Source organism: Perognathus longimembris, chromosome 11 (genome assembly GCF_023159225.1).
Source record: "Perognathus longimembris pacificus isolate PPM17 chromosome 11, ASM2315922v1, whole genome shotgun sequence".
Lineage (NCBI taxonomy): Eukaryota > Metazoa > Chordata > Mammalia > Rodentia > Heteromyidae > Perognathus > Perognathus longimembris.
Window position 1 is genome coordinate 26,649,737 of NC_063171.1, and position 13,457 is coordinate 26,663,193.

Consider the following 13,457-nt stretch of genomic DNA (forward strand, 5'->3'; position numbering starts at 1 on the left):
ACAATACTATTGCTTTTTAAAAATCACAAACATAAGCACGTACTAGGAAATCAAAAAAGCAAACTACCTTCATATTGTTAAAAATGCTAAATACATACACACACATTTTATCTTCTGTTGTCAATTTCTTTATTACTATATTTAAGATCTAATTCATTTACTCAAAATAATTGGAGCAAATCGTCTGGCAAAAATGCATTTTCACTCAACCCTGAAGTCAAGTCTTACTTTGCTCATAGGACTGTCAGTATAGAATGGCACAGGTGGGGCTGGGAATATGGCCTAGTGGTAAAGTGCTCGCCTCGTATACATGAAGCCCTGGGTTTGATTCCTCAACACCACGTATATGAAATAAAGCTGGAAGTGGCGCTGTGGCTCAAGAGGTAGAGTACTAGCCTTGAGCAAAAAAGAAGGCAGTACAGTGCTCAGGCCCTGAGTCCACGCCCCAGGACTGGCAACAAAAACAAAAACAAATAAATAAATAGAAGGGCACAGGTCATTCCCACATTCGTGGAAAAGTCCATTTCCAGAGTAGTATCTGTAAATTTATTTATCCCCCATTATTATTATTTAAGACCTCTTTCATCCTACTTTAGTTCAGATGGGCACAAGGATAGACTCAACAACAGAATATGAGTTGAAAGGAGTTTCTGAGATTTAGAAACACATAATTCTTTGAGTGTCCTTGTACACATCCTATGTGCCTTAGACTGATCTAAGCATTGAAGACTCCTTCAAGATCTCAAACTTTTGTTTAGCAAATGAATTCTAAATAGATAATATCAAAATATATTTTGACACTATTAGGAACTGCCATCTAAGTAATATATTTATAAAATATTTTCCTGAAAAGATCAAAGTATTTTTATCAAAAATTTGTAAATTTATCTTGCTATTAATTTTGTACTTTTAAGTTAGCCATCATTCTCTAGATTTTGAACCACTATTGCAATAGGCTCACTACCAGTTTTGTGTTCCTTCAGAATAGAAACATACAAATTATGAGAATTTTTTTAAATTTTATTTCCCATTCCCATGGCTTGAACTCTGAGCCTACTAGGCACTGTCCCTGAGCTCCTTTTGCTCAAGGCTAGCACTCTCTACCACCTGAGCCACAGCACTACTTCCAGCCTTTTCTGAATAGTTTATTAAAGGTAAGAGTCTCATGGGTTTTCCTACCCGCAGTGGCTTCAAACTGTGATGTTCAACCCTCAGCCTCCTACGCAGCTAGGATTACAGGTATGAGCTACCAACACCAGCTACAAGAATATACTTTTATTTTGACTTATCTACTTATCTCCTAAGGATAATTCTCCGAATACCCTCTTGTACCTAGACACATACTCTAAGCATAATGTTTACTTTGTATGTTTACGGAGTTTAAAGGAATTCTGCTATTTGATTTATGATATATCATCCTCACCACAATTCAAAAGACTTAATATATGTCTAAAGAAAAATATTATTAGATTTACCTCACAGAACCTTCTGGGACATTTGGCACATACAAAGTAACAGGAAAAGGGTTCTGACTAGAAGATCTCATGGTTGCCATTGCCCGTAAAGCTTCTACTTCATTACGTGGGGAAGAAACCTTCATATATCCTAAATAAGTCAGTTTATTAAATAAAACACTATCTTCTTCAGGAAGCCCACATGGAGAAGATGGTCTAGGTGTAGATATTTCTGAAAAAAATAAAATAAAACAAAAACACTCAAAAGTTAATATAAAACTACAGAGGTTTTATTTGGTTTTTGTTGTTGTTGTTGTTTTTGCCAAATGCTCAAAAAGAAATGAAACATTTCAAACAAAATTTAAGTCTTTCTGATCCTTCATTTCTTCTATTGTTAATCCTAAACCTTAATTCAAATTCCAGAATTGGTCATGTTGTAATTTTAAATCTCTTCAAATATTACTTCATTCAGGTAATTTCTTTTAAGGAAAAAAAAAACTTCAAGCCTTATACGTAACAAAAAAAATGGAATTCAAGTGATTCAGGACAACAATAAGGAAACTATAGCCTGGTGGTAAGAGTGCTTGCCTCATATATATGAAGCCCTAGGTTCAATTCCCCAGCACCATAGAAAATGGCCAGAAGTGGCACTGTGGCTCAAGTGGCCGAGTGCTAGCCTTGACCAAAAAGAAGCCAGGGACAGTGCTCAGGCCCTGAGTTCAAGGCCCAGGACTGGCAAAAAAGAAAAAAAAAAGGAAACTACAGTAAAGATAATTAGATAAACCTAAAATAACAAAAATCAAAAGTAAAATCGGTGAAGATACCGTATCTTGAGTGTAAAGATTTTTTTCCATAGTTCCGCATTTACTTATCAGTCCTAACCACAATTAAACAATACTAACTTGTAGGTAACAATGAAAATCAAATGCTTACTTTCGGGCTGGGGATATGGCCTAGTGGCAAGAGTGCCTGCCTCATATACGTGAGGCCCTGGGTTCGATTCCCCAGCACCACATATACAGAAAATGGCCAGAAGTGGCGCTGTGGCTCAAGTGGCAGAGTGCTAGCCTTGAGCAAAAAGAAGCCAGGGACAGTGCTCAAGCCCTGAGTCCAAGCCCCAGGACTGGCCAAAAACAAACAAACAAACAAACAAATGCTTACTTTCCTCTTTACTAGCTTGTAGGCTTCTTTGTATGTAAGTGTTCAAATGCATTTTTTTCTTCTAGTTGTTTCTAGTTGAATGCCTCTATGTTTACTTTACCTTATTCCACTCCTTCCCCATAATAAATTTAAGAGGAAAATAAACTTAAATTCTAGTTACAGCATGAAGTAAAGGTCCAATTTATTATTACAAGGTATTTATTTGCATGGTAGTATAACATTATCCCTACCCCTACCTGAAACACATATTCATCTGTCTCCTCACCTACAAAGTATCAGGATTCCTTTTAAAAAGATTTTTACAAACAACTCACAAAAGCCATTTATCAAAGTTCACAGTCCAAATCCTAGATATATATTAAAGTAACCTTACCACCACAATTTATCTCAAAACGAACTACTTCATATACCATGTTCTATGGTCACTGCAACATGGTTTTCTCAGTTTTGAGTCTGTCCAATGTACTAAATCACCAAAAGGAGAAATAAAATTCTACAAATTAAATGGAGCATTGTGGCACATACTGGTAATCAGCACTAAGAAAGCTAAGGACCCTAAGTTTTAGGCTAGCCTAGATATAAAGCCAAGTTCCAAATCAGTCTGAGAAATAAGGTGAGGCTTTGTCTTAAAAAAAAAAAAAAGCCAATGAATAAATGAACCAGTTTTAAGAATAGTTGGCCAATAAATAGATGAAGGAGTGCTCAGCATACACAGCCATGCAAGAAACCCAAATCAAAACAACCTTGAGATTCCATCTCACCCTGTTAAACTGATTATCATCAAGAAAACAAATAAAAATAAATACTGGTAAAGGGGATGAAAGAAGGAAAAAGAACTCTTGTACACTACTGAGGGGAATGCAAATGCGTGACGTCACTATGAAAGTGGAAATCAGAATGAACATAGGTAATACAGGTAAAATGAACATTAAAAAATACTTGATCAGCCAGGCACTAGTGGCTCCTACCTGTAATACTAGCTACTCAGGAGACTAAGATCTAAGGATCTCAGTTCAAGGTTAGCCCAGACAGGAAAATCCATAAGACTCTCATGTCCAAAACTGGAGCTGTAGGTCAGTGGTATAGCACTAGCCTTGAGCACAAAAGCTCAGGTACAGTATCCAAACCCTGAGTTCAAGCTCAAGCACGAAAAAAAAAAAAAAAACCCTCAGTCCAGAAGAAAGGCAAGAAAATAGAAACTGGAAGGAACAATGAGAAAAAAAAATCAGTATCAGTAAGGTAAGTACACTTACATCCAAACTTTTTTTAAATACATTAAAAGCACATAGCCAGGCTGGGGGGCATATATCAATTGTAGTGTGATTGCCTAGCAAGTACGAAGCCTTTGGCTCAATCCTCAGCACCACAAAAAATATAATGTTCAATAAGAGGAAGCCATCAGCATTTTTTAAAAGGCCATATGACAAATATTTTGAACTTTTTGAACCAAGAGACAAATCTAGGTTATTACATAGATGTGTATACAGTAAGAAAAAAATCCTTTCACAGAATATTCTAACAAAATTCAAAACTTTATAGACTCAAATTTGAATATTAGTGCAACTTTCATGTGTCACAAAGTATTTATTCTCCTTTTGATATATGTTCAACCATTCCAGAGTGTTACCAAGAGAAAAAAAAAAAACAGCTAGTGGCTCATCAGATCAGATCAGATCTGATCACAGATCAGATCAGGCACATTTCTGTTCTAGGGAAGTTCAAGCAAAAAGTTCACAAGACCCTATCTCATAGACGCTGGTCATGGTGGTAACCAGCTACATGAGGCTAATGGAGATGATTACAATTCCATTCCAGGCCCAACAGAAAGTTGTGAGAGACTCCATCTCAACAGTAAATGGGGGGCAGGAGGAGATCATACCTGACATCCTAGCTATTGGTTAGAAGTATAAATAGGAAGACTGTGGTACAACCAAACCAGCCAGGAAGAAAAAACAAACACCAAGGCTTTATCTCAGAAAATAACTTCAGAAAGCTGGGCAGAAAAGTTTCCGACTCTATCTCCAAAATAACCAGCAAAAAGCAAGGATGAAGATGGGGTTCAAGAGATAAAGTACTAGTCAAGCAAGCAAGTTAAGCAAGTATAAAGTCAAACATTCAAATTCCAGTACTGTCAAAAATAGCAGTAGTAGTTCTAATAATAATAATAATAGCCAGAGCAAAAAGGGGTAGAAGTGTGGCTGAAGAGAGTGCCTGCCTAGTGATCACAAAACTGTCAGCTCAAACCCCAATATTACAAACAAAAGAAAGGTAAGAACCATCCTTAAACACAAGTCACATCTAAAGAAATAGGAGGCAAGATTTAGCCCATAAGCATAGTTTGTTGACCATGACCTAAACAGTAAGACTGAAAGCTACCTACAAAACACACTGAAAAGGCACAAATATGTTAAAAATTATCTTAATAGAAAATGAGTGTCAGCACCATAAGAAAACTAGAGGAATTATATCAATACCAGGAAAGATAGGATGCAAAACAAGGAATACTAACAAGAGAAATTAGATCTTTCACAATAATAAAACCATCAATTCATTAAGAAAATATAATTCTAGATAGAAGAGGTAAGGCAAGATGACAGATTTTAAGTATCTGCTATTTTCACTCTGTGAATGAGAACACAATGTGTCACAGAATAGATAGATTCTGGAGAGAAGGAAGAGGGAGCCATAAACCACAAAGGAGGTGACATGGATGTAGGGAAATGATCTCAACTGGAGAAAGGAGGAAGTGTTCTGAGCAGCATCTGGCTCCTTCTATTAGAAGATGGGAAATCAAAGATTGCAATACAAGATAAAATGAGATGGTCCTGCCCACAAACCACCAACCCTAGCTCCAAGAAAAGTCCATAAAATCTGCAAGATCAAGTGTTAATTCTACTACAGGGATTTGTGAGACAGTGACTACCTATACTGAAAGAAACAGGGAGTTGCCATCTTGAGAGAAAACCTGTTGTCAGGACTCAGCCCCATTGGGAGCCTGTGGATAAGGAACAATCATGGCTCACAGGGCATTTTCCATAGAATCTGGATGTGTCAGTCAAATAAGATGGTTGAGAAGAAGGGAAGAAGGAAGTGTGTGACAGTATACATAAGAGAATCTCAAAGGCAGGAAGAAACATTCTCAGCTTAGTTTGCTACCAGGGGCTTGGGAAGCCAGACTGGGTATTTCCTGCCAGGACAAACTGCAGAAACACAGGTCTGGAAGCTGCTGTTATTATCCATGGAGAATTAAAATGGCAACTGACAATTCCAGACAGAAACCATTATTTAGAATCAGATGAAAACCCAAAAAAGGCAGACACTCCCAACATCTGGGAGAGAAAGATCTCAGGGATGCCCTGTTGAGTCACAGAACAAAGGCATAACAGGCAGCAGGGACTCTGAAGGGAGAGTTGAGGGGGAGGAAGTTCTCCAGTGGCTCTACCTTCTCAGGCTAGGGGAGAACTGCTTAGTCTGAGGTCAGGGTGGAAAATAACCTTGGAAGGAAATGTTCTGTTAAGTATTCACTATCTATGGCCTGCCACCGGGCTCTCTGTGTTGACCACTGAGGAAAAATAGCCCTCCCACCCACTCCTAAAGAACAGTGGGGTGTTCTTGCACCCCACTCAAGAACAACAAAACATTCTTACTATGTTTATTATCAGTCTATGTGTCCTTGTTGCAGCCATCTGGATTTCTTTATTGTATGTCTATACCGCATTTAATTTTTAGTTTCTACCTTTCAATGTAAGCCATTTACCCCCTTTCCATTCACTTTTCAGTTTTGCTTCTCTTCCTTTCCTCCAAAGTCATCATATTTGCACCACAACACCTGCCTTCCAAAATTTAATTTTGATTCTTATTTCATACTGTTTACACACACTTTCCTTTTATCTATAAGAAGAGCTGTTTTTTGTGTGCTCATATTCCCTTCTTACCTGTTCTCCCATCACTAATCCTTCCTTGTTACCTTTTTTCACAGTAATTAGATTGCCCAAATATCCTTTTTTTTCCTGAAGTCTTGTTGTTGTATATTAGTTACTTTGAGTTTTTATATTTGCTTTGTTTTTTATTTTCGTTCACTTTTCTATCCATACTGTTTTACTCATGTATGTTTACTCAATTATCTTCATTTCAGTCCCCCAACACAAAATTAGCTCAACTTTTCCTACCTTATTCCACTTTCTCATTTACCTCCTATTAAGCTTACATTCCCCACCTCTTCCTTCCCCATATATCCACAGTATCATTCATTAGGATCCCCACTGTCTTCTTCCTATTACCACCCTGTTTAATAACTAAGGTCTTCCTAGACCACAAAAATACATCTTTGCTTCTATATTCATCTAAATATATTGGAGTAGTAGTAGTGACTAGTCTTCATTAGAGATTGCCACAAACACAAGATTGTTGTTTATCAACTACAATACCTTTCATAGCCAAGAGACAGAATGCCTGCCTAGCATGCATGAAGCCAAGCTCAAATTCTAGTACTACCAAAAATAAATACAGACAATACAATACAATTAACTAATGATTTTCATTTTTTCATCTTAAAATACGTGTTAAATATAATACCCGTGTTAGATGGATCCAAAATTAACTGAAGAGATGGCTTATTTGATTGGCTGGCTGGAACAGCTCCAAATGAATGGTCTGAAATTTCACTGGAACTTTGACAATCAACAAGACTGCTTTGTCCTTTTTCGGAATCCCTCAAAATCTCTTCCATGGCTTTTTCCAATTGTTCATCACCATTAGAAACTATCTGTAGACAGAAATTTAATTCTATCTCAATCCTATTACAATTCTGAATATTAATTATGTGAAACTGTTGTAATTTCTTCTATAAAAACTTGTTTCTAGAAAATATTAAACAATCTAAATATTTATTGAATACAAATATACCTAATTTCACACATATATAAGAAATTAAGGGCTGGGGATATGGCCTAGTGGCAAGAGTGCTTGCCTCGTATACATGAGGCCCTGGGTTCGATTCCCCAGCACCACATATACAGAAAATGGCCAGAAGTGGCGCTGTGGCTCTAGTGGCAGAGTGCTAGCCTTGAGCAAGAAGAAGCCAGGGACAGTGCTCAGGCCCTGAGTCCAAGCCCCAGGACTGGCAAAAAAAAAAAAATCAAAGAAATTAAAATGCCAAGTAATAAAACCAACTAAACGAGATTATTAATTTCACAAAAGGATTCTTCATAAAATATAAAAAATGTAGTTTCCAACTACATTTGATAAGAGATGTCATTTATAGATTGCTTTTTCTTTTATTCCTTTTCATTTGAGGATAATGTATCATAAAAGTCATATGATCTTAAAATTATATGTTATAAAGGAAAAAAATGGGTAAATTTAAATAGGCTAATTTGTAAATGCCTTTCAAAAGACAGTACAAGTAGTTTACAATTTCTTTACAAACTGTTTAGTGGTAGAGTTACTTGCCTAGTATGCATGAAGCCCTGGGTTCAGTTCCTCAGCACCACATAAACAGAAAAAGCCACAAGTGGCACTGTGGCTCAAGTGGTAGAGCACTAGCCTTGAGTAAAAGAAGCTCAGGAACAATGCCCAAGACATGACTTCAAGCCTCAGGACTGGCAAATAATAATAAAACCAATAAATCTAAAAATACAGCTATCTAAAAGTTAAGCCAGTGTTAGTTTGAAGGATAAAACTACATATTCTCAGAATAACATAACTGGATTTTTAATTATCTCATTTTTGCATTAATTTCATTATCAGACTAATATATTAAGGCATCTCTGATGCTACTCTTAAAGATAAGCGAAAGCCAGAAAGAATACATAGCACTGTTGACTAACTCCATACCTGTTTACAGAGACAGTTATAGAATTCTCATGCACATATGCCTACATTTGCTGGCTTGCTTTTCTTTGAGGTAGGAAAATTAATCCAAAAAGAAAATAAGAAAAATGACCATATCCAAATGAAAAGAACTGCTAAATATATGATGTACATTTTCAAAATATTTATACAAGTTTACGGTTAAATCACTTACTAGAATGTTACAGCTGACTTAAAACATAAATTTCATAATGGAAAACATCTCTAATGTGAAAAGAAAACAACTTTTATGTAACTGACTTCTAAAACCCAGAAGACAGAAACAATTTGATCAATTAAATTTTTATAAGATTTAGCCATTAAGTTTAATTTGCAAATTATATTTCTTTTCTATTTTCCCTTAGTTTCTTCCTTATAAAATACCAAATTACAAGGTAATTAACCAAAACCAAAATCCTTAAAACACTAAAACCTCTGGATAAATCACTAATTTTTATTTACTCTCAAGGTCAATAAGTAAGAAAATCCTTAAATTCTTATATACCACCCAAGATAATCTTCAAATAATTTTAAAGAGAAAAAGTGAATTAAAATAAGTCATATTAGAAGATAAATAAATACCTTCAGTTGAGGGTTTCCGTCATCTTTTGTAGAAGTATCATCAGCATGCTGAGGAACCAAAACAAATTCTTCACTGTTCAGTGTGGCTACAGAATCAGATGACCCACTAACCTTCTGTAATGAAGCTCTGCCCTCCATTTCAGTTCTGCAAGCTTCTCTTCCCACATTCACCTAGGAAAAATGCAGAAATTAAAAAGAAAAAACCTACAGGTTAAAAACATAAACTACTTAAAAGTATAAACTACTGCACTTTTTAAAATGGTTCCTGTTGAATAATCTTGCTGGATAATCATCTCAAAATTAGGGAGGTTACTTTCCTGGACTAGTCCACATAATAGAAATATATTTTCTGTATTGTTCCCTGAAAACAACCACAAATCTGCCCATTTTCTCAACTAAACAGATTTAACTGTAAGTCTCTAATTCCCTGAGAAATATTGTTTTTGTTCTTTTTAATAAATTAAAGAAATAATTAAGCACATAACCAGAAACACCTAAAAATTCACACAAAAACAAATTACCTTCAGCTGGACATGGTGGTACACACCAGTATTCTGGAGGCTAGATGATCACTTTTAAGTGATTCAGAAACTTAAGGTAGGAGTTCAACAGAGAAAAACATAGGAAAACCTTGGCTCAAAAAAAATCTAATATTTCAATTACTTTGTTAATTAAATCCAAATGCTTTCAATAACTTATCTTGCCAATATATACCACCTTTAAGTACTTTTCCTGGGTCACTGAAGTTAACTAATACAGAATTCAATACCCTAAGCCACAATTTTTTCTTTCCCAGTCACATTAATACAGCTCATAAGAAAATATTTCATTCTATAATAATCCAGCTAATTTTCAGTAATAAAAAACATTATAATTCTGTTTCTGGATGAAACTATACCCTCACAGAAACTCAACACTCTATCACTTCCTCCATTTCATATATTGCCACATCTAATTTTGACTTTAAAATCATATTACATAACTCATTACCTGTCTTATGTACTGTAACCCCTCTTTTCATATTTTATAGTAAAATATAAATTCTTCAAAAATAAATATATTACATAGTCAAGAATGTATAGCATCCTAGGTTTCCATGAATTCATAAAGAAAGCAGGTGGGCCTGCTTTTCTAGAGTTTACATACAAAATGGGGGGGGGGCAATAATGAAAAAAGTTAATTCCAAAATAACTCTCAGGGCAAGGAAGAAACACAGGCTTTAGTGTTAAAGAGAATCTATAAAAAGTATAGAATAACTCAACTTGAGTAGTAGGAAAGAACTTTTTAAGAAAGAAATACATGAGCTAACACCTGGAAGATAAAAAGAACTAAATATTAAACTGCAAAATAAGCAAAAAGGTAATGTTAGAGAAAGGCTGAATAAACCAGTGGGCTTATTAAAGAACACAGGACTCTAAATCACAGGAAATTCATTCTCTAAATATGGATGCAGTGTTTCATTTTACCACTAGGTGGCGCTAAGACCATTAATCTTGGAAAACAAATCATTTACTCCCAAATTACACATTTAAACATTACAACTCTAATAAACAAAACTCCCAAGAATGCCAAAACAAAGAGAAGCATTATCTTCTCATGGTCTAGCCAAGATTTATGTATGTTACTCGTGCTAATGTCCTGTTTTAAGAAACTCTTGAAGTAGATTCATCTATTTTCTAGATTTTTCTACTTCACATGTGTTTACCAAATTACTGTACAGTATATACTAAGCAACCGATTTCTTAACACGTCTAAGCTTTATACTTGCTAAGTAGATTGTTACTTAAAGTCCGCAGCCATTTTTGCTTTAGATATTTTTGTAAAAGGGTCTCACTTTTTGCCTAGGCCAGCATGGGCCATGATCTTCCTATTTACACTTCCCACATAACTAGGATGGTAGGCATGGACCAAGTTCTAGAATCTGTATTGCCAACTTGTTTTCTCAAGCTGGCCTCAAACAGTGATCTTCCCAATCTCAGCCTCTCTAGGAGCTACAAATACAGGTATGAGTTACTATGCCAATCTTTTACTGCCAAAATACCTACAATATACCTTTTTATTTGTTTTTATTTTTTTTGAGAGTTTGTTTTGCCAGTCTTTGGGCTTGAACTCAGGGCCTGAACACTGTCCCTGGCTTCTTTTTGCTCAAGGCTAGCACTTGAGCCATAGTGCCATCTCCGGCTTTTCTGTATATGTTGTGCTAAGGAATCGAACCCAGGGCTTCAATACATGCTAGGCAAACACTCTACCACTCAGCCACATTCCCAGCCCCAATATGATACCTTTTTATATCCAATCCTCTCCAAGTCCTTCTCAAGTTGTTGTTCTTCCATCTGAATTCTAAATATTGGAAATCACTTGCCATACACACTAAATAATGTCTGTCATGGAATACAAGAGCATATGTGTATATATGTTACAAGTGTCCCATATTTCTATACCAATTCAAATGCTTCCTCTAAATTCATGACTTGGATTCCAATTATCTACTTGACATTCCCAAGTAAAAATATTATCAGAGGCTAGATGCTGGTGGCTCACGCCAATAACCAAAGCTACTCAAGAGGCTAAGATATGAGGATCATGGTTCAGAGCCAGCCTAGGCAGGAAAGTCCATGAGACTGTTAACCTCTAATTCACCACCAGAAAAGTATAAGTGGAGTTGTGACTCAAAACAGTAGAGAGCTAGCCTTGAGCAAAAAGGTCAGGGACAGCATCCAGGTCCTGAATTTAAGCCCATGACTAATCCAGGGGAAAAAGTGTGTGTGTGTGTGTGTGTGTGTGTGTGTGTGTGTGTGTGTGTGTGTGTGTGTGTGTGTTTATCAGCATCTTAAGTACATTGGGACCAAAACAGAATTTTTAATGTCTCCTAGAAACTTGGTTTTCAAACTCCACATTTGAGCAAATAATACCATCTACAACTAAGTTACTCATAAGAAACCTGGATGTTACCATTGATTTACTTCTAGTTCTTCATTCTTCCCATTAGCAAGTCATGGCAAGCCCCACATCCAAATAAATTCTCCATCAATGCATTATCGATTATGCCCACTACTACTATCTACTGCAAAAGTCTCCTACCAGTCTTGTCACCCTCAATCTATTCTTTACCCAGGCCATCCAAGGAACTTTTGAGGGGACAGATTATATTAAAACTCCAGACTAAATTCAAGTAAAATCCAAACTATTTTTTAGGAATAACTAGGGCTATTATACTTCTGCCCCTGCCACATTCTAATTATAGCTCCTTAATCACAGTAATTTTCCTTCTTTCAGATCTTAGCTCTGACTTCCTACCTTCAAACACTGATTCCTTCAAGAATCAGTTCATTCTTACATTTAATACATATGTATTGAGTCTCTACTATGTACCGGAAGCTACACAACTGAGTAAAAACACAGCTGTCTTCTAAAGGCTACTAATATTCTAACAGAACACAAATTACAATCACATCCTGCAATAAGTACTACCAAAGACTTATTTGCTATTTGGCTGAATAAACATGAATCAACCATGGAAAGAATTATATGGAAAACTATAACAGAAGAAACAGTAAATATATAAGCCTAGATATGAGCAAAGAATGAGAAACAAAAGAGGTCATGGTAGCTAGATCACAGAGGATATGACACAAGATGAGATATAAAAAGGGGAGAGGAAGATGTCGACACTATATAAACCACTTTTTTATCCAGAAACTCTGCTTCCCCTGCCTTCAACTACCTCATGACTAGTATAGTACTTAGCATATTCGATAAACATGAGAAATGAATTGTTAAAAATACCAACCAGGGGCTAGCAATGTGGCTTAGTGGTAGAGTGCTTGCCTAGCATGCATGAAGCCCTGGGTTTGATTCCTCAGCGCCACATAAACAGAAAAGGCTGGAAATGGCACTGTGGCTCAAGTGGTAGAGCACTAGCCTTGAGCAAAAAGAAGCTAGGGGATGCTCAGGCCCTGAGTTCAAAGCCCCAGGACTGGCAAAAAAAAAAAAAAAAAAAAAAAAAAACAGGTCAAAGTTCTCACAAATAATAAATATGGAACCAGGATTCCAACTACATAGTCTGTGTTACAGAATATTACTATACACCTATCCTCCATCAAAACTTACCTGTGTCTTCCACAAAGCATTCTTCTCAGATAAGATATACAGGTTCCTGATAGTTCCCTATGAATTATCATATTCATCAATAGTAATGGTTACTTAATTAAAATAAGATGCTCATTTTAAACAGCTTTCCATTAAACCAAAGTAATGTCAGATACTTTGTGCTATTCTAACAAGACAGCTACTGGTTTACTTAAATAGAAGCAATTCTGTGAACTCTTTCAGAACACCCTTCCCATTCTACTCAGAATTAAGACAGCTCTCATTACAAGCATGAAACATTGCCACAAAAGGCCATAAGAA

General features: G+C 36.0%; 1 protein-coding gene across 3 annotated transcripts in view; it reads right to left on the reverse strand.

Moving 5' to 3' along the window:
* Positions 1–13,457, reverse strand: part of Rabgap1l (RAB GTPase activating protein 1 like) — a 526,658-nt gene that overhangs the window by 478,767 nt on the left and 34,434 nt on the right. For all 3 annotated transcript variants that reach the window (XM_048356662.1, XM_048356663.1, XM_048356664.1), the window contains exons 2-4: positions 9,048–9,218; positions 7,191–7,380; positions 1,476–1,686 (exon numbers count right to left, since the gene is read on the reverse strand). In XM_048356662.1, coding sequence (XP_048212619.1) covers positions 1,476–1,686; positions 7,191–7,380; positions 9,048–9,185 — 539 coding nt within the window. In that variant the 5' untranslated portion in view covers positions 9,186–9,218. The remainder of the gene's footprint in view (positions 1–1,475; positions 1,687–7,190; positions 7,381–9,047; positions 9,219–13,457) is intronic.